We start from the raw sequence: 23,137 nt of genomic DNA on the forward strand, positions 1-23,137 counted from the left end.
GAAAAATCTTGATCTTTATTGATGTGAGTGTATTTTCTGTTTTGACCTTCTTTAGATCTTTGTATATCGACCACTTTTGAGTTTGTCCCACCTACAATTGATTTGGTCCCTTCCACGTGAGGCCACTTTCAGATTTTTTTTCCAGGGGCACTTTCAGGTCCCAATCCGCCCTTGACTAAACCAATATTGATATCATATTTTCTTCACTCACTTTCCCATTAGCTAATGAATAGTATTTGTTTCTCTTGCTCCTCACCTGACAAGTGGGCTTCATTTACATTGGCCCCGCTCTTCTTTCCTCATCCATCTCAAAATGTACTGCCACTCCTTCAGCCTGACAATCCTTCTTCTCCCATCTCACAATGTAAAAATGAAATCATCTATTCTCCTCATCATTGTCATGGACTTACCTGATCCCCGCCGCTCCGTCCAGCCGCACTTCCGCATTCAGGACCATGTGACCGCACCCGGAGGCGGTCACATGACCACAACCCTAGAGGCGGGGATTTTGAATCCCCTTCAGTATAAAAACCTCACTCTGACACTGGCTGAGTGTCAGAGCAACACTTACCTGTTCCTGGCTCCTGCTTTTCGTGGATTGCAGTGTCTTCCTGTTTCCAGTGTCTCCTGTGTGCTGATCTCTGCCTGTTTGACTTCCCTGGCTCTCCTATCCCTGTGTACCGACCCGGCTTGCTGACCATTCTCCTATTCTTGTGACCCGTGTACCGAACCTGGCTTGTTGACTCCAAGTTGCCTGCTGATTCTGCCTGACTCCATTCCTGTGTACCGAACCGGCTTGTTGACTCCGCTACCACCGCTTCACTCTGCTGTACTACATCTTGAGGCGAACCTGGGGACCGCGACCTGCGACTCCTGGCAGCGAAGCCCACCCCGCCTTGCGGCGGTTCTTGGTGAACACCGGGGAGATCGTTAGACTCCGCACCTCAGGTAAGCCAGTGCTAATCAAGATTAGTAATATAGTATCCAGAATCTGTTACAGTTTGCTCTGACCATGGATACCACAGCTAAAGATCTGTTGGAGCATTTAGTAGGAAGGACGGATAAGCAAGAAGCTAACCAAGAGCAACTTTTAAAATTCCTCAATAGTCTATCCACTCGGTTGGATGTTGTCCAGAACACCCTAGTGGCTGGTGGATCACCTGGGCCGGCAGTGGCCCCTGTACCTCAGGCCGCAGCAGCAGCTTCTTCCTCGCAGCTACGGTTACCTAACCCACCCAAGTTCGATGGAGACCCTAAAAATTGCAGAGGATTTTTAAATCAATGCTCCATACAATTCGAGCTTCTACCTGGGAACTTCCCCTCCGGGAAAACGAAAGTGGCCTATGTGATTTCGTTATTGTCCGGTCAAGCTTTAGCATGGGCTTCCCCCTTATGGGAGAGGGACGACCCCATTCTGCATAACTTCAACCTCTTCTTGTCCACCTTCAAGAAAATATTTGATGAGCCAGGAAGGGTGTCCAATGCCGCTTCCGGCTTACTACGTCTCCGCCAGGGAAACCAGTCTGTGGGGCAGTATGCGGTCCACTTCAGAACCATGGCCTCTAAACTTCGCTGGAACGATGAGGCCCTAGTAGCTACATTCTGGCAGGGCCTTTCAGACCGAATCAAAGACGAGTTGGTATCCCAGGAACTCCCTACGTCTTTGGACGATATTATCTCCCTCTGTGTCAAAATTGATTTGCGTTTCAAGGAACGTAATTCCGAGAAGGAACAGTCGCGGCGTAGTATGATTCGCTTGGCCCCCAACTTCCAAACCCCTGTTCTTCCCCCTGAAGAGCCCATGCAACTTGGGAGGACCCGCCTATCAGCCGAAGAGAGGGAGAGGAGATTTCGGAACAAGTTGTGTTTATATTGTGGAGAGAGTGGCCATCTTCTGAGTTCTTGTCCCAAACGCTCGGGAAACGACAGGGCCTAACGAGTTCTGGAGCTGTATCGTTGGGCCTCTTTTCTCAGTGTCAGTCAGTTCCCAATAGTAATGATTGCCTGTCTATTCCCATTTCCCTTCAGTTAGGACAAAAGACCTTCCCGCAGTCGGCTCTTCTAGATTCCGGAGCCGCAGGAAATTTCATTTCTGCCACAGTAGTTAAAAAATTCGCTATTCCCACACAAGCCTTGGAACAACCCATCTCTCTGATGGCCATTGATGGGGGAAGAATCCCTGAGGGGTCCATCCTGGTACGCACTATTCCTCTTCTACTTCAGATAGGAGCACTTCATCGAGAGAAGATTTCTTTTCTAGTAATACAGAGATCTACCAACCCAGTCATCCTAGGACTTCCTTTGCTTCGTGTCCACTCTCCCACCTTGGACTGGAAATCTGGTCACATATTGTCCTGGGGACAGTCCTGCTTCTCTCGCTGCCTACAGAGAGTGGTTCCCCCGAATAGTCCCAGACGTACCCAAGAATTTCCTGTGACTCTCCTGCCTGAGCCATACCAAACCTGCTCTGATGTTTTTTGTCAACAAGAGGCCACTAGACTTCCCCCTCACAGAATCTGGGACTGTGGCATTGATCTGATACCTGGTAAACCCATTCCCAGGGGCCGTGTTTACCCCCTTTCCCTCCCGGAGTCTAAGGCTATGGAGGAGTACATCCAAGAAAATCTAAACAGGGGCTTCATCCGCAAGTCTGCCTCCCCAGCTGGGGCTGGCTTCTTCTTCGTAAAAAAGAAAGATGGGGGCCTCCGCCCTTGCATTGATTGCAGAGGCCTGAATGCCATTACCGTTAAAAATCGGTATCCACTGCCACTGATTTCTGAATTATTTGACCGGATTAAGGGTGCCACCATCTTTTCTAAACTTGACCTCAGAGGAGCGTATAACCTTATACGCATTAAGGAGGGGGATGAATGGAAGACGGCGTTTAACACCCGAGACGGTCACTTTGAATATCTGGTCATGCCTTTCGGGCTATGCAATGCCCCAGCTATATTTCAGAGCTTTATGAATGAGCTGTTTCAAGACCTCTTGTACCAATCTGTAGTCATCTACTTGGACGACATTCTCATCTTTTCTCAAGATCTAGCATCTCATCGTACTCATGTATTGGAGGTCCTCTCTCGTATCCGAAAAAATCAGTTATTTTGCAAATTGGAGAAATGCACCTTCGAGCAGAGACAAATTCCCTTCCTGGGATATATTATTTCGGGCACCGGTCTACAGATGGATCCCACAAAATTGAAAGCCATACTTGACTGGCCCCAACCTTCGGGCCTTAAGGCCACTCAACGCTTCCTAGGATTCTCCAACTATTATCGTCAATTTATCAAGGGGTACTCCTCTCTCGTGGCCCCCATCACAGCATTAACCGCAAATCTGCTGATGCTGGTATTTGGTCCTCTGAGGCTATCCAAGCCTTTATATTATTAAAGTCTCTCTTTTCATCTGCACCCATTCTTCAACCGCCAGATTGTTCTCGTCCCTTTGTCCTGGAGGTAGATGCCTCTTCTGTTGGCACAGGAGCCGTACTATCACAGCGAGGTCCTTCTGGAAAACTTCATCCCTGCGGATTCTTTTCCCGTCGCTTTTTACCTGCTGAGAGGAATTATGGGATTGGCGACAAAGAGCTCCTGGCCATCAAATTGGCTCTCTCCGAATGGAGACATTTACTAGAAGGAGCGCAATTCCCTATCACCATATATACCGACCATAAGAATTTGCTTTACTTACGCACTGCTCGATGTCTAAACCCTCGACAAGCAAGGTGGTCCTTATTCTTCTCACGCTTTGATTTCAACATCACTTTTCACTCAGGATCTAAGAATACGAAGGCAGACGCCTTATCTCGCTCTTTTGATCCAGCTGACATGGAATCCTCGGAAGATAAGAAATTCATTGTAAATCCATGTCAAGTATTGGCAGCTACACACCTGAAAAAGGGTTGTCCTCCAGGCAAAACATTCATCTTGCCACATCTACGCACCCGGCTCCTTCACTGGGCTCATCACTCACTCTTCTCTGGGCATGCCGGCATTCGCAAGACCTGGGACTTATTGTTCCGAAGCTACTGGTGGCCTTCCTTGCTGGAGGATGTGAAGAGATTTGTTGCTGCTTGTTCCAAATGTGCTCAACACAAGACCTCTAGGAAAAAGCCTTATGGATGCTTGCTCCCATTACCCATTCCTGATTACCCTTGGTCACAGATCTCCATGGATTTTATCACGGACCTTCCCCCTTCCAAATCCTGTACTGTAGTGCTTGTGGTCACGGATCGCTTCTCTAAAACAGCCCACTTTATTGCTCTCAAAGGCCTTCCTTCTTCCTCCTCCTTAGCCGATATTTTTATTAAAGAAATATTTCGCCTCCATGGCTGTCCTCAACATATTGTCTCCGATAGGGGATCACAATTCATATCAAAATTTTGGCGGTCTTTTTGCAATAAATCCGGGATTAAGCTTGACTTTTCTTCCGCATATCATCCCCAGTCCAATGGGGCTACTGAGAGAACCAACCAAGAATTAGAGAAGTTTCTAAGAATATTTATCTCTAGTAACCAAGACAACTGGGTGGACCTTCTCCCTTGGGCCGAGTTCGCCCATAACAACCATTTTCATGAGGCCATCTCTAACTCCCCCTTTTTTGTTCTGTATGGCTGCCATCCTAGACTACCCACCTTCTCTCAAGTCTCATCTTCTGAAGTTCCAGCAGTGGACTCTCTGGTTCGTAACTTCTCTGATATTTGGGAACAAACCAAGACAAACTTAAAACAAGCAACTACTCGTTCCAAAAAATTCTATGATAAAAGGAGAAGAATGACTCCAAGTTTTGCAGTTGGTGACAGGGTATGGCTATCCACCCAGAACATTCGTTTAAAGGTTCCCAGTAAAAAATTTGCTCCCAAGTTTATTGGCCCATTTGCTATATCTGAGATTATTAATCCCGTAGCCTTTAGATTGAGTCTGCCTCCTTCCTTACGCATACCCAATGTCTTCCATGTCTCCTTGTTAAAACCGATGGTAACCAACAGATTCTCCACCTCATCCAGAACTCCTCCTCCTGCTGTGGATCGGGATCAAGTTGAATACGAGATTAAAACTATCCTAGATTCTCGTAAAGTTCAAGGCGCCATACAGTTCTTGGTGGATTGGAAGGGTTACGGCCCTGAGGAGCGCTCATGGGTAAGAGCCATTGACCTACATGCTCCCCGTCTACTTAAATCCTTCCATAAAAAATTTCCTTTGAAACCCTATTAGGTGTTCGGAGTCCACCTTTATGGCAGGGGGTACTGTCACGGACTTACCTGATCCCCGCCGCTCCGTCCAGCCGCACTTCCGCATTCAGGACCATGTGACCGCACCCGGAGGCGGTCACATGACCACAACCCCAGAGGCGGGGATTTTGAATCCCCTTCAGTATAAAAACCTCACTCTGACACTGGCTGAGTGTCAGAGCAACACTTACCTGTTCCTGGCTCCTGCTCTTCGTGGATTGCAGTGTCTTCCTGTTTCCAGTGTCTCCTGTGTGCTGATCTCTGCCTGTTTGACTTCCCTGGCTCTCCTATCCCTGTGTACCGACCCGGCTTGCTGACTATTCTCCTATTCTTGTGACCCGTGTACCGAACCTGGCTTGTTGACTCCAAGTTGCCTGCTGATTCTGCCTGACTCCATTCCTGTGTACCGAACCGGCTTGTTGACTCTGCTACCACCGCTTCACTCTGCTGTACTACATCTTGAGGCGAACCTGGGGACCGCGACCTGCGACTCCTGGCAGCGAAGCCCACCCCGCCTTGCGGCGGTTCTTGGTGAACACCGGGGAGATCATTAGACTCCGCACCTCAGGTAAGCCAGTGCTAATCAAGATTAGTAATATAGTATCCAGAATCTGTTACAATCATCTCTTGCCACTTTAACTGATCTTAGCAGCTGGTGAAACTTCTCTTAATCCTGTTATTTTGTCACCTGTTTTTCAGCCCAATCATATAATTTCAAGACACCCGACTAACTTTATTAACATATACAAGCACTTACTTTTCCCTTTAAGGTGGACCTGTCACTTGTGCTCAGTGGAGACATCAGTTTTCTAGGCTGAAACAGAATCATCTATTTGCTAGGGTCCAGTAAAACACTACAGGCTTTGTCTTAGATTGGATTAGCTTGGATTAGAGTTAAGAGATACTGATTGCTATGAATGAATTGATAGGCTACATTCTCATAAATATGACACAGTGGAGTCAGACAGGAAGTAACTTTAAATGAGCAGTTGGGATTCACACTCTTTGTGCTACGACCTCCCAATCATTTAAGACCTGTTTCTCACCAACACTATTAACCTGTTGGCTCTGAATTAGTGCCACTCAAACTGCCACTTTTATTTGTTCAAGTCTATTCTCCTATCTGACTTTTTACAAGGTGCAGACATATCCCAACCTAATGGCTAAACAAATCAATTCCAAAATAATTTCTGATCTCTCCCTACACATTACTTGCCATATTTTGCTGTAAATTGCTCTGCCATTGACCAGTAACAAACTATACGCCAGAGAACGCAAATGTATGCAATTCGTCTTCAAGTGCAAAGGACATTTACGGCAGGCTATGGTTTCATGGGCGGAACGGAGAGGAGAATGGGCGTATGTATGTAGTCAATGTACAGAATGACAAATGAGGCTGAATAGGACGAATGCACTTAAAGGGCGACAGGGTTTGTAGTAAGCTGTACAATTACCTGAAGGTGTTAACATGGGTTGGCCCGACCAATGTGTAATCCAGTGGGAGGGACCTTGATTGATATAGGAGGCTGCACTTCCTGTTCTGGTTCATTCCACAGCACGAGATCCCACCCACCCGCTCCTTTGGTAGGGTATGTCCGGTTATGTTGCGGTAGGAAGGCACTGCGTTCAGCGGCTGATTTGTGGGCGCACTGGTAGTTGTCGTAGGTCATTGCCCCCCGTTGAGGCACCAGTAACTCCCTTTTTGGCCCTTCGGTGAGGAGGGTCCCTGTTCGACTCGGTGAGGGAGGGCAGAGTGAGTTTTAAAAGGGGCAGTCACTCTGACGCCAACTCAGCGCAAAAGTTATGTTGGGATTTGTTCCCCGTGGTGGTGGACGTACAGTGGTTTGCGCCAGTCCACACGTGATAGTGTTTGTCAGCTTGAGAGTTGTTTCGCAGTGCCCTTTCTCCGCCACCATAGGTCTAGTTAAAATTAAAATCATAATAAAAGTTCTGGCAATTTTTAATAACTTATACAAGTCTCCGTGTGTTTATTTGCATGCAAAGGTTTAGAATTATAAGGTTGATGTAAGGTTTACGGAACATACACGATGAGCTCTTTAAGGGTGTGCCAAGCTCGAGTGCACACAGCAGCTTCCAATTTAAGCTTTGGGCATCTCTATGGTAGATGTTTTTCTTTCGTAACACTTGCACCTGCTACAGGTCAGGTGTAAGTGCCGATTGAAAGTCATGACAGTCGAAAATGCATGCTAGAACATGTGTTTGCAATCAAAACCAACTGCAAAAATGCATTTTTATGTTCAGTAGCCATTAATAACAACCTGATAAATGTATTTCATGGGGAAAAAACAAATGTTTTTTCATAAATTAATATTATTATTATTATTATTATTATTATTATTATCATTTATTTGTTAGGCGCCACAAGGTTTCCGCAGCGCCTTACATAATACAAACAGTAGACCATACAGGGTAAAACATTACAGAACAATAAACACAAAATACCAATGCTTCAGAAACTCCGGGCAGAAATATGGAGTGAGGGCGGAGCAGAAGAACAGGTATGGAGACAGGAGGGGAGAGGGGCCCTGCTCATGCGAGCTTACATCCTCATGGAGGGTGGACAAAACAGGCACGAAGGAAGGAAGTGATGCAAGGGAGAAGAAGGGACCAGGGGAGAGAGGGGAGAACAAGCAGAGTGGATGAGGGGTTAAGTGGATGGTTGGTAGGCTTTCAGGAACAGGTGAGTTTTGAGTGCCCCTTTGAAGGAGCACAGATTGGGAGCGTGACGGATTGAGTGAGGGAGGTTGTTCCAGTGCAGGGGAGCAGCTCGGGAGAAGTCTTGGACTCTGGAGTGGGAAGAGGTAATAAGAGTGGAGGAGAGGCAGGGGTCATTTGCCGAGCGCAGGGAATGGGCAGAAGTGTGAATGGTAAGGAGGTTAGAGATATAGGGGGGAGTAGACTGGGAGAGAGCATTGTAAGTGGTATTAAGGAGTTTAAAAAGGATTCTGTAGGGGAAAGAAAGCCAGTGTAAGGCCTGGTAGAGAGGGGAGGCAGAGGAGGAGCTGCGTGAGAGAAAGATGAGTCTAGCAGCTGCATTAAGTACAGATCGGAGGGGGGGGCGAGATGGGAGAGGGGGAGGCCAGTGAGGAGAAGGTTGCAGTATTATTATTATTATTATTAACTGGTGACAATAATTGAATACTTTTTTTTTCTTACGCATATGTACGTATCCTGTCTCAATACGGCAAGTGCCGTATATGCAGAGCGCACCTAGACCTGAATTCAAAAAGAGATGCGTATGCCCGATTACGTGCATTTTAAAAAAGAGGGCACAATACGTTCCTTTTGCATCCTTGATGAATCAGGCCCAGTTTCCTGACCCTTTTCCATAGGTTGATTCCAACTGCTTCTCCTTAACCACCTACTTTGGACTTTCCTAACTGACTAATTTTGCCATTAATGGTTGATTATCTTTTAAGTGCATTTTTACGATCCTTTTCAGCAAGCTACAAACCTATCACTAATCTCCCCTTCACATCGAAATTTCTTATATTCTTAGACTACACCCGCATTTCAATTTTTCCTATAATTCAATCCATGACCTTTACAATCTCATTTTCACTTACCTCTGCAGGGGCAAATGCAGGATTTGTAGAGGGGGGTTTCCACACCACGCCACCAGGGGGCGTGACCAGCATGCATGGGGGCGTGGCTATAATTATAGACAGTGCTTGGCTGCTCTCCAACTCTTCCTATCCCCATAATATACATGGGCAATGCTGCGTGCACTACTGTTAGGTGCACGCAGCTCTCTCCCTTTTCAAGCAGAGCCGTGTGAAGTGGGGGCAGGGTCCAGCCACCTCAATTATACAGTGCCCCAGGCTTGGATGGGGGTTTCCAGGCACTAGGAAACCCCCTCTTGGTTTGCCTATGCTCTGAGCTCTTTTTGGGGGGAAATGTATTAAAGTGTGGTATTGTTTGCGGCTTGCAAACTGCCACTCGTCAGTGATCACATCTGTGATCTTACTATTAGCTACAGATTGGTACATTTTTTACTGCATACTCTTTGGGAGGAGTCCACTCATTGCATGGAGTATATTTTCTTTCTCCTTATAGGTTACAAGATTCCCACTTATCCACAATATCCCTCTACCATACCCTTATATATCATATTATCGTTGCCATCACAATCACTCAGTACTCCAGAGTACTTAACAATTTTACACCCATATACGTTCCTTTGTTGCTTGGTCATTGTTCAAAACATACACCTGTACTTTCTGTATTGCTTCCTTCCTCCTGCTAGATCTCAGCTCCTTTAAGCTCGTACATTTTTCTCTAGTATGTATTCTAATCAATGTGTTTTGTTTTCTCTCCCCAATATACAGTGTTAAATTAATGAATTAATAATAATAATTGCACCACTTTTTACACAGCTTTGTTGCAGGTGTTTTAATATGTCTCCCAATTTATTAGAATCATGTGGTAAGTTTAAATGATCGCTATATGCAACAATAGCTGAATGCTCAAATCAGGACAGTTCCGCCTAAAAGAAGGCATTTGGAAGATATGATAAATTGTGCTTAAGATATGGGGTCATAAAAGTACTGGTAAACATATTGAAATTCATTTACAAAAGTGCAAAACATCCACTGCATAGTGCAAAAGCAGATTTTTGCGTGCCTCGATTTAAACAATTGCACCTAGATTTCTGCCAAGATGCACAGGTTTATGGTGCGAGCATCAGTGCCATAGTATACTGCAGAAACAAGAATTCCCTTCGTGATTATTGAAATCTACGATAATAATAATCAGGTAAAGGGATGGAGGAGCACAATTTTAAGGGGGAGGGGCATTCCTTTTGTGCAATTGGGCAAAGAGCCATTTCCATTCCACAAACAGCTTTGACTTTTGTACCAGCTCAGGACTGGAAATCTTCTGATTTTAATTACTTTGTACATCTAGGCACATTTCTATTTTGCAGAAAAGTCCTCCAAAGGCGGAGAGCAAGCATGCACCCAGAAGAGCCTGGACAAACCATCCAGGATCACTTGTGCAGAACCAAGGCATTTTGCAGTGCGTATCTGGAGTGCTTTGTAAAATGAAGGCAGTTGGGGATACCACCATATACACCCCACTTCCACCACTGGGCAGACATTTTGGGCCTGATTCATTAAGGAACGTAAAGCAAAAAAAAAAAGAATAACTTTGCCCTTTGGCAAAGCCATGATACAATGCTAGGGGTGCAAATTAGTTTATTATTTTGCACATAAGGAAAATACTGGCTGTTTTTCCATGTGGGTCACAATTCCTTGATAGCTTTATTTTTATACTGAAATTTAAAGCTGATCTAGGACATGCCTTACCACTACAATAAATCTGTCCCCACATTTTAAATTTACCTCCCCTCCAATGCAACATGGTTTTGCCCAGGTGCAAAGTTACTCATTATTTTTTTGCTTTCCTTTCCTTAATGAATCAGGCCCTTTTAGTTTAGTCATATAAAAGAAGGTCTTATCTGAAAAGAAGAATGGTGGCGATTCAAGTAGACTGTTTTACTGTAGTAGTAACCACTGTCAGAGAATCTACACATTTATTTATAAATCTATTTCTTTATAACTCTATTATATACAGTAAGCCATATAGGAGAATAGAGCATTTCTACGTGCTAAGAAATATAATAAAACACTTAACACACACATACATTTGCAACACGTAATACCTCAGAACTTGCGTCCTCTCACCCAAATGAAGCTAAAGTACTTTTGGAGAAAGACAAACAAGTTTTTCTCCAAAAGAACGGTAGTAAAGAGCTGCGTATTTGTACTTTGATGTAGCATTTAAACTTTAGTAGAGAACTCCCCTGGAGAATGTTCTGCTGCTTCCACACGTAATCATTCCTCTGTCTTATAGAGGTATCTCCTGATGTGGAAGAGTAGGCTTGTACCTAGGAGCAGCAGTCTAAAACAAGGCAGCGCAGTACACATCGAGAACTATGGGAAAGGGTACTGCTAACAGTGAAAACCACAACTAGCCTGACAATTGGTGCTGACATCCCTGGGATCCCTATCAGACATTATAATGAAGCAGTGCAGCAGACATTCTACATAAATTTCAAATGGTTTCCCTTGGCAACCAAAATAAACACTGAGAGGTTATAAACCATTAGATAACAGTAGCAAGAAATGTACCTAACCAACAAAATAAATCAGGTAGGTGAATGCTTTGGTTGAGTTAGATTTCAAGTCAGCAAGATACTCATATTCTCCCAGCTAAAAGAAATCCTGAATTTGCCAACAGAACCTACTCATATACAGTTGATGTGGTAAAAGTGAAGTTCCTAAGTTATTATGTGCATTGCCAACTTTTAATCACTTGTATTCTATCCTGCCACAAAAAAACATAGTTAGATAAATTATCCGTTTAATAAAGGCCACAACATATTTAGTGCCACCGAATAGCTAATACTTGTCCTAATGTCACAAAACATTAATTTTCACATTGGATTACAAATCTAATACTGCTATTTATCATTTCTCTATAGAATAAAAATGATCTTGACTTCACTCAACCAGAAGCACCTGATTATATGTTTCCTGTCTCTTATTTTGTTCCTCCTATTCTCTTTTACTTGGACACATGTGTCTATCTCATTGGGATTAAAATGCATTGCAAACAAAAATATTCAGGAAAAGGAGGCTCCAAACATGACAACAGCTAGAGAGACAATATACCAGGCAAGAGAAGAGAAACAGACTCTCATCCTGATTTGGCACTGGCCTTGGGGATACACGTTTCCATTAGATAGGTGCTTCAAAGACTATGGCATCCCTGGATGCAAGCTATCTACAGATAGGAGTCTGTATAGTGCTGCTGATGCGGTCATCTTACATCACCCCGACATTATGTACAACAAAAACTCATTGCCCCAAAAGCCAAGACCTAATTTTCAACTCTGGGTGTGGCTCTCTGTGGAACCTCCACTGATTATTAAAAACTTGGATGTGCTAGATAACTTGTTCAACTTGACTATGTCGTTCCGTCTGGATTCAGATATTTTCATCCCATATGGCCGTATGGAAGCGCTGAAAGAGCCTCAAAACTTCACTATTCCAGCAAAATCCAAGCTGGTGTCCTGGGTAGTTAGTAAATGGTACCCTGGTGTCCGTCGCATTAGTTATTATGAGGAGCTAAGGAAACACATTCCTATCGATGTTTATGGGGCAAAACACATGAAACTGAGTTGGGAGGATTTCCATTCTACCATATCTCAATACAAATTCTATTTGGCCTTTGAGAATTCGAATTACAAGGATTACATCACTGAGAAACTATGGTCAAATGCTTTCGGTTCATGGGCGGTGCCAATTGTGTTGGGGACATCTCGTCAGAACTATGAGCGTTTTATTCCTGGAGATGCTTTTATTCATGTTGATGATTTCCCAAGTGCGAAGGAGTTGGCTGCTTACCTTCTGGAGTTAGATAAAGATGATGAGAAATATAGAAGGTATTTCAACTGGAGAACTCGATACCGTGTAAAGATATTGATTAACTGGCAATATAGGTATTGCCAAGCGTGTGAGATAATAAGACAGGGTCCAAGGTACCAGGTTGTTCAAAGTGTGGCTAAATGGTTTCTGAAAGATGTCTAATTTTTGTGCTTTAAGATGGTTGTTGTTTACTTTAAATAATGTTAGTTGTTAAAGAACTCTATCCTTAATTAAAGTTTGTACCTAATTTCTCCGCTCTTGTCTTCCATAACATTCTGGCTTCTTGTCTACATGAGCATCTCATGAGCCCATGCATAGTAACCCATCAGTAATCAAGCTCACCTTTGACTTTTCCCAACATTCTTTTCTTAGCAGCTATAGCAGTCTCGAATAACTGAGAATAGAATGCCGGGACATGCTGGCAGGGAGGTTGTACTATGCTCCTGGTTCCTTCAACACTCGATTGCTCTTTCCTGAGGCACCACACTCACACTAAATAGAGGCAGAGAACATTTGAGCACTCTAAGGTCATAAAAGAAGCTGAGAGTGGAAAAAAGAGTGACCATTCCACCATGAGAAAATGTCAGCTCTTGAGTCTAGCGATGTACTTCTACAACTTCTGATATTGTTACATGATTCCCACAGACATGTGTTGTGATAAGACAATGTGTATTGAGATGTGAAGCGATTTAAATAGAAAAATAACTTATTGCAACTAATTTATTTCTGCCCCAGAAGAGAAAGATAGGAAACTATAAATAACCAAAGCTACATTGTCTTTTTATTTAATCATAAGATAACCTGGTTATTTTATTAGAGTAAACTGTGTATCACTACACCTCCTGCTTTTGCATGAGAATTGCACACTTTATTAAACCTGATTGTGCAGGGATATCTGTTTGTTGACTTTAACTCTCAGGAGCTTGAGGTTGGAGAGACTGAGTTACAGTCAGGTGGTTGAACCAAAGGCACTGAAAGGCATAAGATAAGCCTAACTACCAATTATAAGTGCACACAGGGACTATATATAGATAAAAAAGTGCACAGATTTTGCACACCATCTGATCGGTGTCCCTGGAAATATTTTTTTTTTTTTTTTATACACTAATAACATATTTTCAGATGACGTATAGAGGTACCGTTTATTCCGAATTTCGCAACAGGAGCTTTCATTCAGAAGATCAATTCTGAAAGTATACAACTGTGGACCTACCAAGCAAACAACGCTTGGTATCATCTTGAGTCCTTTTTTAAATGAAGCATAGATGTGTACCATAGCATTACAGCATCTGCTGGGGATGCAAAAGACAGTACAGTGCTTTAACACTAAGATCCTTCAGTCGGAATTTCCATGCTCAGATCTAATTTGTATAAACCAGTAATGTAGCATAGGAACTACAAGCTGGATGTATAAACTTTGTTTCATGTAAAGGATATATCACATTCCTGCCTCTTTATTCAATGAAGTTCAAATACAGGCAGGTGAAGGTGACATTTGCAAGACTCTTTCACTGGTCTCCGCTTTAGTAAGTTTAACAGCCCTGATGCAGATTGATATCTTATCAAGCTGTTATTGTAACAGGGACAGGCAAGTTTTCATTGGTTTTCACCGGTTTTTCTATGAACTTTATTGCATAAAGAGGCACATGTGTAATGTACCCTTTATAAGAAACAAAGTTCATACATTTAACCTATTGTTCCTGTGAAATAATACCTGTGTGATATAAAGTAGCATTGAACAAGATTAAGGTTTCCTCTAGCACTTATTAATCCTCTTTCCTAAATATCGCAGGAGTATTTTACTAAACAAGGGACAGCCCAGTGAAAAGTGACAAATAGGAGCAAAGAGAGGTGAATTAAAGAGGTGCACTGATTGAGTTTAGTAGGCACACTATTCAAAAAAGTACTTCACCAGTTGGGAGCCTCTGTCTTACTTTTACATGCAGATTAAGATCTGACAAGTCACCGGTTGCAGAAGGTCGCTGCTCTGTTTCAAAGACGGAGTAAAGAATGCATTTAAATATTATATTATGGTTTATTACTGTTTCAATTACATATTTATGTACTTGAACTTTGTAATTGTTATTAGATGTCACTGTATAACTTGAAAACTCATCTTATCTAGCTTATATTACAATATCATATACCGTATATACTCGTGTATAAGCCGAGTTTTTCAGCATACTTTTGTATGCTGAAAAAGGCCACTCGGCTTATACACGGGTGAACTTACCTGGTGTCCGGTCCCTCGGCTTCAACTTCTGCATATGTGTTCCAACACAGGAAGTTCGGCATTTGGAACGCAAACTTGCGTTCCAAATGCCGAACTTCCTGTTGTTGGAACGCATATGCGTTCCACTGCCGGGTAAGTGAAAAAAAACATCTCTCTCTCTCTCTCTCTCTCTCTCTCTCTCTCCTTTTTTTTTTAATTGGCAGTGCAATTACATAATGAACAAACAATACAGCCACCATGTTCATACATTTATATCCCTACCCCTTATATACCCCTTTATTTAGGTTAGGTTGTACCCAATGCCAATGATTTTATAATCATTTATGAATGTTCCTTGTCATCTACTGTTATTTATGGTTTAGCTAAAAATGATTTCATAGATTGAACCTATCATTTTTATTTAGGTTTTTAAATTAGCGCTCTTTTCCACCCTAGGCTTATACTCGAGTCAATAAGTTTTCCCAGTTTTATGTAGTAAAATTAGGTGCCTCGGCTTATATTCGGGTCGACTTATACTCGAGTATATACGGTATCTCTCTTTTTTTTTTACTCTCTGTACGGTTTTATCTCTTGCAGAAACTGTAGTCACTTTGGCATCATGACCCTTAAAACTAGGGCACCAAAGACCTAGGTCGATGTAAGAAAATGTATAGTGAAACTTCACAACCCATATATGGAAACACCAAAATTTGGAATATTGGAAAAATTCTACTAAAAGAAATTAAAACCTGGTGGTAAATGATAGTCTTAGAGCACAACATAAAATTAGGTAGAGTTCCTAGAGGTCTCAGAATAATTAAATATTCTACTTTTAGTATAGACTAGCAGAATACCCGGCGTTGCCCGGGATTTAAAGAATTTTAAGACACAACTGTGTTACAAAGTGTTTCTCTGAGTTTGAAGAGACCAGTTACTGGATGAAGTGGCATTAAACCATTCCCAATATTTAAGAAATAATCAGCAAACTGACCGTCCATTGTGTTGCCATGCAGAGAAACTCTTATATTTGTGGTTAGTCGCAAAGTGCGAACATGCCTGCAAAGATGTGATGATTTAAGGCATGCATTAATTTCATCCGCCATTGTTCCTTTCGGAATGACCGGCAATGTTTGTCGAAAATCTCCAGCCAATACAACAGTGACTCCACCCATTAGTAAATTATTGCCTCTTAAAAATTGAAGTGTTTGATTGAGGGCCTGTAAAGCATTTTTGTGTGACATGGTGCATTCATCTCATACAATGACCTGACATTGCTGCAGAATCTGAGTTTTTTCTGTTCGTTTAGTGATATTGCAGATGTGAGTTTCACTTCGGGCCAGATTAAGCGGTAACTTGAAAGCTGAATGTGCTGTTCTTCCACCAGGGAGCAAAGTTGCAGCAATTCCAGAAGAGGCCACAGCAATAGCTATCTTGGAATGTACTAGAATTTTAGCAAGTAACAACTTGATGAGAAACGTCTTACCTGTTCCTCCGGGTGCATCCAGAAAAAATATATTTCCCCTTTTTTTTGGAACTTCTTCCAAGACATTGTTCCAGACATTCCAGAGTTATGGTCATTTTAGATGATTTTTAGTTGTTACCCCCCTCGCCACCCCCACCCTTAGGAATGCTAGGGGTGTCTTGCCCCCACAATATTTGTTGTCAGACTGTAAGTCATATGTGTACCAGGTTTGGTGTAAATGGTTCCAGACATTCCAGAGTTATAGTCGTTTTTGATGATTTTTAGGTGTTACCCCCCTCGCCACCCCACCCCGTAATGAATTTTAATTTTAAATTTATTTAGTTGCCTCCGTCATGTTTTAATACACTCGTATGCAAAATTTCATGATCTTCGCTTGAAAAATGTGTATTTGTATAGAAAGACAGACAGAAGGACAGAAGGACAGAAGGACAAATTTTCTCTTTTATATATTAGATAATGCGGCCATCACTGAGGCATAGGAAAAGGTTGTAGATTAGTGCTAAATCAATCTTATGAAACTCATTATTCATACACAGAAGAAGATTCTAAGGTCCTGAGTCATTATGGAGAGCAAAGCAAAAAAGGAGTAACTTTGCACCCGGGCAAAACCATATTGCAATGGAGGGGAGGTCAATTTAAAATGTGGAGACAGATTTATAGTTGGGGTAGGGCATGTCCTAGACCAACTTTAAATTTCAGTGTAAAAATAAAGCTATCAAGTATTTGTGTGTTAAGTTAAATATTGGATAATGAATTGTTTACTCTGGCATAGTGTGCTTAGTATAAACACCAAAAAGGAATCACCCATTATATCCATTTGTACCTACAAAAGAATACCCGGTGGAGCAAACAATGTTAAAATTTGGCTAAGAGGAGTAGCATAATAAAACTTCTTTTACTATATGGAAGACCTCTGCTACCATCATTAGAGCATCTTAGCTTCTAATATTTTAGTCTAGGAGGTTTATCATGGCAAAGAAGTTGGATATAATCTAATATATAAAAGCCTAGCGGCGTGTGTTAGTGTGTGTGTGTGGAAAAAACTATTTTCTCAGAAAGGGCTCATCCAATTGACCTGAAATTTGGTATACTGACATTATTTGACAAAAAAATATAATAGTGAAGTCAGTTAACTTCCATCATCCCCCCTTCCCCCCGTGGGAGGGGTAGTAAAGGCTAAATTTACCAGTTGAGGGCTCAAACTCTTGACCGTGTGGGTATTTATTTACCAGAGCCTGTGTTTGGTCATGGACAATTGTATGTCGCATTTTCACGAGTACGGAGAAGCAGTGATGTGAAAGTGCAGGTTATGAATACTGCCCTTCAAGGAAGACTGATTGAGCACAGCGATAAGGTGTTTAGCAGAAACATGTATCGAGAGGTTTTAGAACAGTAAGACGATGGAGATTAAGGATGTGGCGATGAAGATGAAGGATGAGGTTATGGAGAAGAATGATGAGGTGGTGACATGTGGACAAAACCACGTTAAAAAAGGGCGCTTACGTCGGGAAGTAACGCTCTTCCCCTGAGGAGGCCTGGGCTAGGCCCAAATGCATGACAAGAACCTTTTTAACACCTTAAGTAGCTTGATTTGACTAGAATGCATGAGTATCATGCACGGGTTAACTTGTATTCTAAATATATATCTTAAAACCTCACTTAGAACTTGAAGTTGAATTGTTTCAAAGTAGTACAGGATTTTTGGCAGTATATTCATCTTGACAGCACCATCCTTCCAAACCATGAGGTTCTCTGCTGCCTCCATACATGTAGATCTGATTTGACATTGGTAAAAAGTGAAGGGGAACGTGCCTTATACTGTAGATAGCTACTTGCAATATAAACACTTAGGTGTTTCATTTTTGTAGAATTCCAATTACATTTAGAAGTAGTTGCTTTTTTAGAATATATGGATGGGTAGGGTTCCTCTCTTAGTATAGTTAAATTTATAACCTAACAAAAAAACATATTAATCTAAAGTCATGAATAGATTTGGGAAAGAAATAAAGGAGGGAAGGGGGAGGACAAAGTGAGCAGTGCATCATCTGCAAATAACAAAAGCTTACTTTCTAAATCACCACTTCTATTTCTTCAATATATGAATTTAGTCTCATTAATTGTACCAACAACTCTATGGTTAGTGCAAAAATCATGGTAGATAGTGGGCACCCTTGTCCGGCACTATTACTAATCCGTAAACTTTATGAACTGCATAGTGTTGCTATCTCTTTTTCATTGCACCTAAACCTGCATGTTCCGACTTATTACTGTTAATGATAAATAAACACATGGACAAATGCCAGTGGTAAAAGGTCACCGTTTTACTATAAGCATGGTGGCAAAGAAAGCAATGTGAGACAGCTATCAACTATTTGCAGAAACCAAACAGTTGAAGGTGACATTGTCATTAAACTACTGGGCCCAGTATATAATCTTTTAGGATTGCCTGGTGTTAAATCTGGTATTAGAGTGACTACACTACCCCTTCTGGACTCACAATAACATTCCCACACAAAGCAGGTCAAGGGGTCCCCCCCACAAAAGGACCAAGTTACGTTACTTCGAAGGGGGCAGTGATCTGTAGCCAATCAATATAGAATATATCTGTTCTATAAAGAGCCATAAACCCTCATCCGTAAGGTGAACCTCATCTGATCTAAATAAGTGAAACCACTCGACCGTGATTAAGAGGTGGTCAATAGCTACCCTCCCCCGACCAAGTGACCCAATGAAATACCTTCCTCCAGTGGACCAATTGACCTTTTTAAGTTGAGTACTCATAACAGGGGCAGGAATATTGACCCTTCAGGAGAGCCTGGGGATTAAATCCGACTAACACAACTTTACCACCAGCCACTGAGCCTGGATTGTGTGCAAATCCTCCTTAATGGAGGTTAACAAATCCAAAGACTTCCCCTTACAGAAGTCATTACCACCCTGGTGAATGAGCAAATTGTACAGAGGGCCTTCCCTGACTATATCAGCCAACAAAAGGGGAATAAGGGACGACCAGCCTAACCCCCTCCTCCATAATCATTTCACTTCCACAGGGTGGAAGAAGGCAGCCCAGCCATAAGCCAATTTGTTTCTGGATGCCCAGTACACATAGGAATGGCCCACCACCCATATCTGGATATTCTGGCAGGGCGTATCTAGAACAAAACAAGACCTACACACCAGAAATGACCATCGTCCTGGGCGGAAGGGGAAATCAAAAGAGACAGGGCAGTGGTAACTCATATGAATATAAAAAACCATGAAACCCCAGAGGCATGTACCTAATCAGGCCTTGATCTGGGAAAAAAAATAAGAAAATTTCTCTTCATGCCCTCGCTAAAAGTGACAAGCAGCAAAGCCCTGGGTTACCGAAGGATGGGGAGTTATAAAGAGCCGGGCGTCACCCTTTGCTTCTGGGCCTAATGTAAGTTTTTAAGGTATCCTACTTCCATCATTATAGTGACTTAATTTCTGTGACAGAAGAGCGGGATTTTCGGCGATCCCGCCGTCAATTGAATACCCCCCTATGAATTAGGGTTAGAAAAATACAAGTTGCTTCGTGTGAATTGTGGATTCTTTGTGTGAGGAGTTTTATACAAGTTGTGTGAATTGTGTCCAATCAGGTACAAACAACGCTACATCAGATGTCAGACTGAACTGAAGTAAACTTAAGAAATGTGTGATAACCTAGCTTGTTTGTTGGGCTGCTTAACTGTCTTGGGAAAAAAAACACTTTCTAAATAAGACATTTCTGTTTGTGTGTCAATAGTATATGTTTGTCCTTTTGAATTTAACTCTAATTAGAAAATGGAGGCAGTTAAGGGGATTATGTTAAGTTGAACGCAACATAATAAGGGGATCATGAAAAGTTGAACGCAAAATAAAAATGGGCTCATGTTAAACTGAATGTAAATTGTGTTTCTGCCGTGTAATAAACTGAAACATGAGCTCCTAAATGTATATGCACTGTGGAAATGCTTATCATAATCTGTTTGAGGGAAAAATAAGCCACTGAGAATGCATGCTAAGTAAACCTGTTAAATAAAACAGGTTAAAGTAAACAAAAAACAGAAACTTAGAAGTATGTGGCTTTTTTTAACCCATTTTTCCATTTTTTAAACATACATTCAGTATATGCATTTAACATTCCATATTGTAAATTAATTGGGAAAAAAAACACTTTCTAAATAAGACATTTCTGTTTGTGTGTCAATAGTATATGTTTGTCCTTTTGAATTTAACTCTAATTAGAAAATGGAGGCAGTTAAGGGGATTATGTTAAGTTGAACGCAACATAATAAGGGGATCATGAAAAGTTGAACGCAAAATAAAAATGGGCTCATGTTAAACTGAATGTAAATTGTGTTTCTGCCGTGTAATAAACTGAAACATGAGCTCCTAAATGTATATGCACTGTGGAAATGCTTATCATAATCTGTTTGAGGAAAAAATAAGCCACTGAGAATGCATGCTAAGTAAACCTGTTAAATAAAACAGGTTAAAGTAAACAAAAAACAGAAACTTAGAAGTATGTGGCTTTTTTTAACCCATTTTTCCATTTTTTAAACATACATTCAGTATATGCATTTAACATTCCATATTGTAAATTAATTTATAGGTCAGCTCAGTACTTAGCAATTTATTGAACATGGGTCTGATTCATTAAGGAAAGTTAACCAAAAAATTGAGTAAGTTTACTTACTCAAGTTTTCTGGACAACACTATGTTACAAGGGGTGCAAATTAGTTTATCATTTTGCACATAAGGAAAAAACTGTCTGTGTTTTCGTGTAGGATGCAAACACTTGATAGCTTTATTTTAACACTGAAATTTAAAGTTAATCTAGGACATGCCCTGCTATAATTAGAAATGTGTCTCCACATTTAAAAATTACCTCCAATGTAACATGTTTTAGCCTTACTTGCTTTTTCTTAACTTCCTTAATGAATCAGGCCCGATATGATTAGTATATGAATAAATCAAACACTAGTGCATATCAGAGATTAACAAGACATGTTTTAGTAATAGCTTGCAATGTTCAAGGTCTTAGCAATAGTGTCTTCCTTCTCAACACTTAAAAGAGTATATTTAATTTAAACTTGACATTGAAAATTTCACAATTTCCAAGAGACATGGGGAGACTACCCTCGGGTCTGAGATTCCCCATTGCAGAAGTGTCATACAAATATTGATGGGTCCAATGTACATGGGTAAGTCTCATATCAAACGGAGAGTATATGGAGAGTATCGATGATGCTTTACTGTGTTTAAAAATAGAAATTGCAATCATTGTCACTTATTTGGTTTTCATTAAAGTTAGAACTGTATAGCATAACGGAGGCATGAACACGCGCTGCTGAGGGTTAAAATGTGAAGGTGGAGAAGGCTGCCACGTCCGTGCCTGTCCTACACAAGCGATGGGGTGGCTGCAGTGAGCTGTTTTTTTGATATATATGTCTTTACTAGAGATGTTCACTGCCCCCCGTGTTTTGGTTTTGGATCTGGATTAACTTTGTGTTTTGGTTTTGGCAAAACCTCCCTCGCGTAAAATCACATAATTTGGCTCTTTTTTTGTTCCTGCATTATTATGAACCTCAATAACATTAATTTCCAGTCATTTCTAGTCAATTTTTGTCAAGTGACAAAAACACTGCTACCCCTCCTGTTTCTGTGTGAGCAATGGCGCTGGATTTCCCGGGGAGAGAGGTACTTATGGAATTCAAAACCCGCGAGATCCGACAACGCAACAATGACGTTTTGCCTCAATTCAGATGCAAGGATGCGCAAAAGTGCCAAGCCGGCTCGTGAGCCTACTTGGATCCCCTACTTTCGGGTGGGCTCAGTTTTTAGAAAACCAAGCCCCAACATCTCTAGTATTTACACACATACATTTTATATATATATATATATATATATATATACATATATATATATATTTCAGTTCAAACCATGTAATAATACAGTCTGAATACTGTTGTTGAGATGCTGCAGAGTTCTCCCTTGAAAAATAAAGCTCACTGCAGCCAGCCCCTTCCTTTGGTAAAAAAAAATCCCCAACAACTTCAGTACTGTTATGGTATATGCTTAAACATACAATTCTTTTATTATATTAGGTTTGCACTTTGCACAGCATACTTTTTCTAAAGGAGGAAACTTCTCTATTTAGACACATGTATTATCTCAATAATATGCAGATCTTATCAGTTTACAGTAAACAGCTCTAGCTAAAAGCTAGAAATAATTTACTCCTGTCATTTAATAAAACATCTTCACCTTTCCTCGCCATTGACAAGGCCCATCATATTGCTTTGCTATTTTGCATAGCCCTCAAATATAAATCCGCTTGCTAAAATACATCAACCATGAGTCAACATAGAGTCTACATCACCAATATCTTTCTATCACTACACAAAGACTATGTAACATTTTTCATTACTCTTTGGTCCAAGGTAACTCGCTATATATAGTGGATGAAGTGGGAATTTAGAAACATGCACAATGTAAGTGAATGGAATTTGATAGTTTTACAGTGAAGGCTGTAGGAGAAGTGGCGTTATGTTGTACCATCGTATACCAGCCCACTTCCACCAGTGTACATATTTATACAAGACAGTGAAAAATGGCACTCAACCCAATGTACGTAACCACTCTAAAGCATGTATGGAACAGGATAAGCAAGTAAGAAACACTCCGTAGATATACTAGGTGGTTGCCATTCTCAGAAAGCCCAATGATTCATTAAATATGAAAAACTCACAATCTGA

General features: G+C 41.4%; 1 protein-coding gene across 4 annotated transcripts in view; it reads left to right on the plus strand.

Annotated features, from left to right (window-relative positions):
• The window catches only part of LOC142102124 (4-galactosyl-N-acetylglucosaminide 3-alpha-L-fucosyltransferase FUT5-like), a 74,850-nt gene that overhangs the window by 39,645 nt on the left and 12,068 nt on the right, over nucleotides 1–23,137 (plus strand). For 2 of the 4 annotated variants that reach the window (XM_075186766.1, XM_075186767.1), the window contains one exon: nucleotides 11,736–12,928. In XM_075186766.1, the coding sequence (XP_075042867.1) occupies nucleotides 11,736–12,843 (1,108 nt within the window). In that variant the 3' untranslated portion in view covers nucleotides 12,844–12,928. Of the gene's footprint in view, nucleotides 1–10,175; nucleotides 10,268–11,735; nucleotides 12,929–23,137 lie in introns of those variants that run through there. The other 2 variants (XM_075186769.1, XM_075186768.1) reach the window with 2 other exon arrangements.

Source organism: Mixophyes fleayi, chromosome 9, assembly GCF_038048845.1.
Source record: "Mixophyes fleayi isolate aMixFle1 chromosome 9, aMixFle1.hap1, whole genome shotgun sequence".
Classification (NCBI taxonomy): Eukaryota; Metazoa; Chordata; class Amphibia; order Anura; family Limnodynastidae; genus Mixophyes; species Mixophyes fleayi.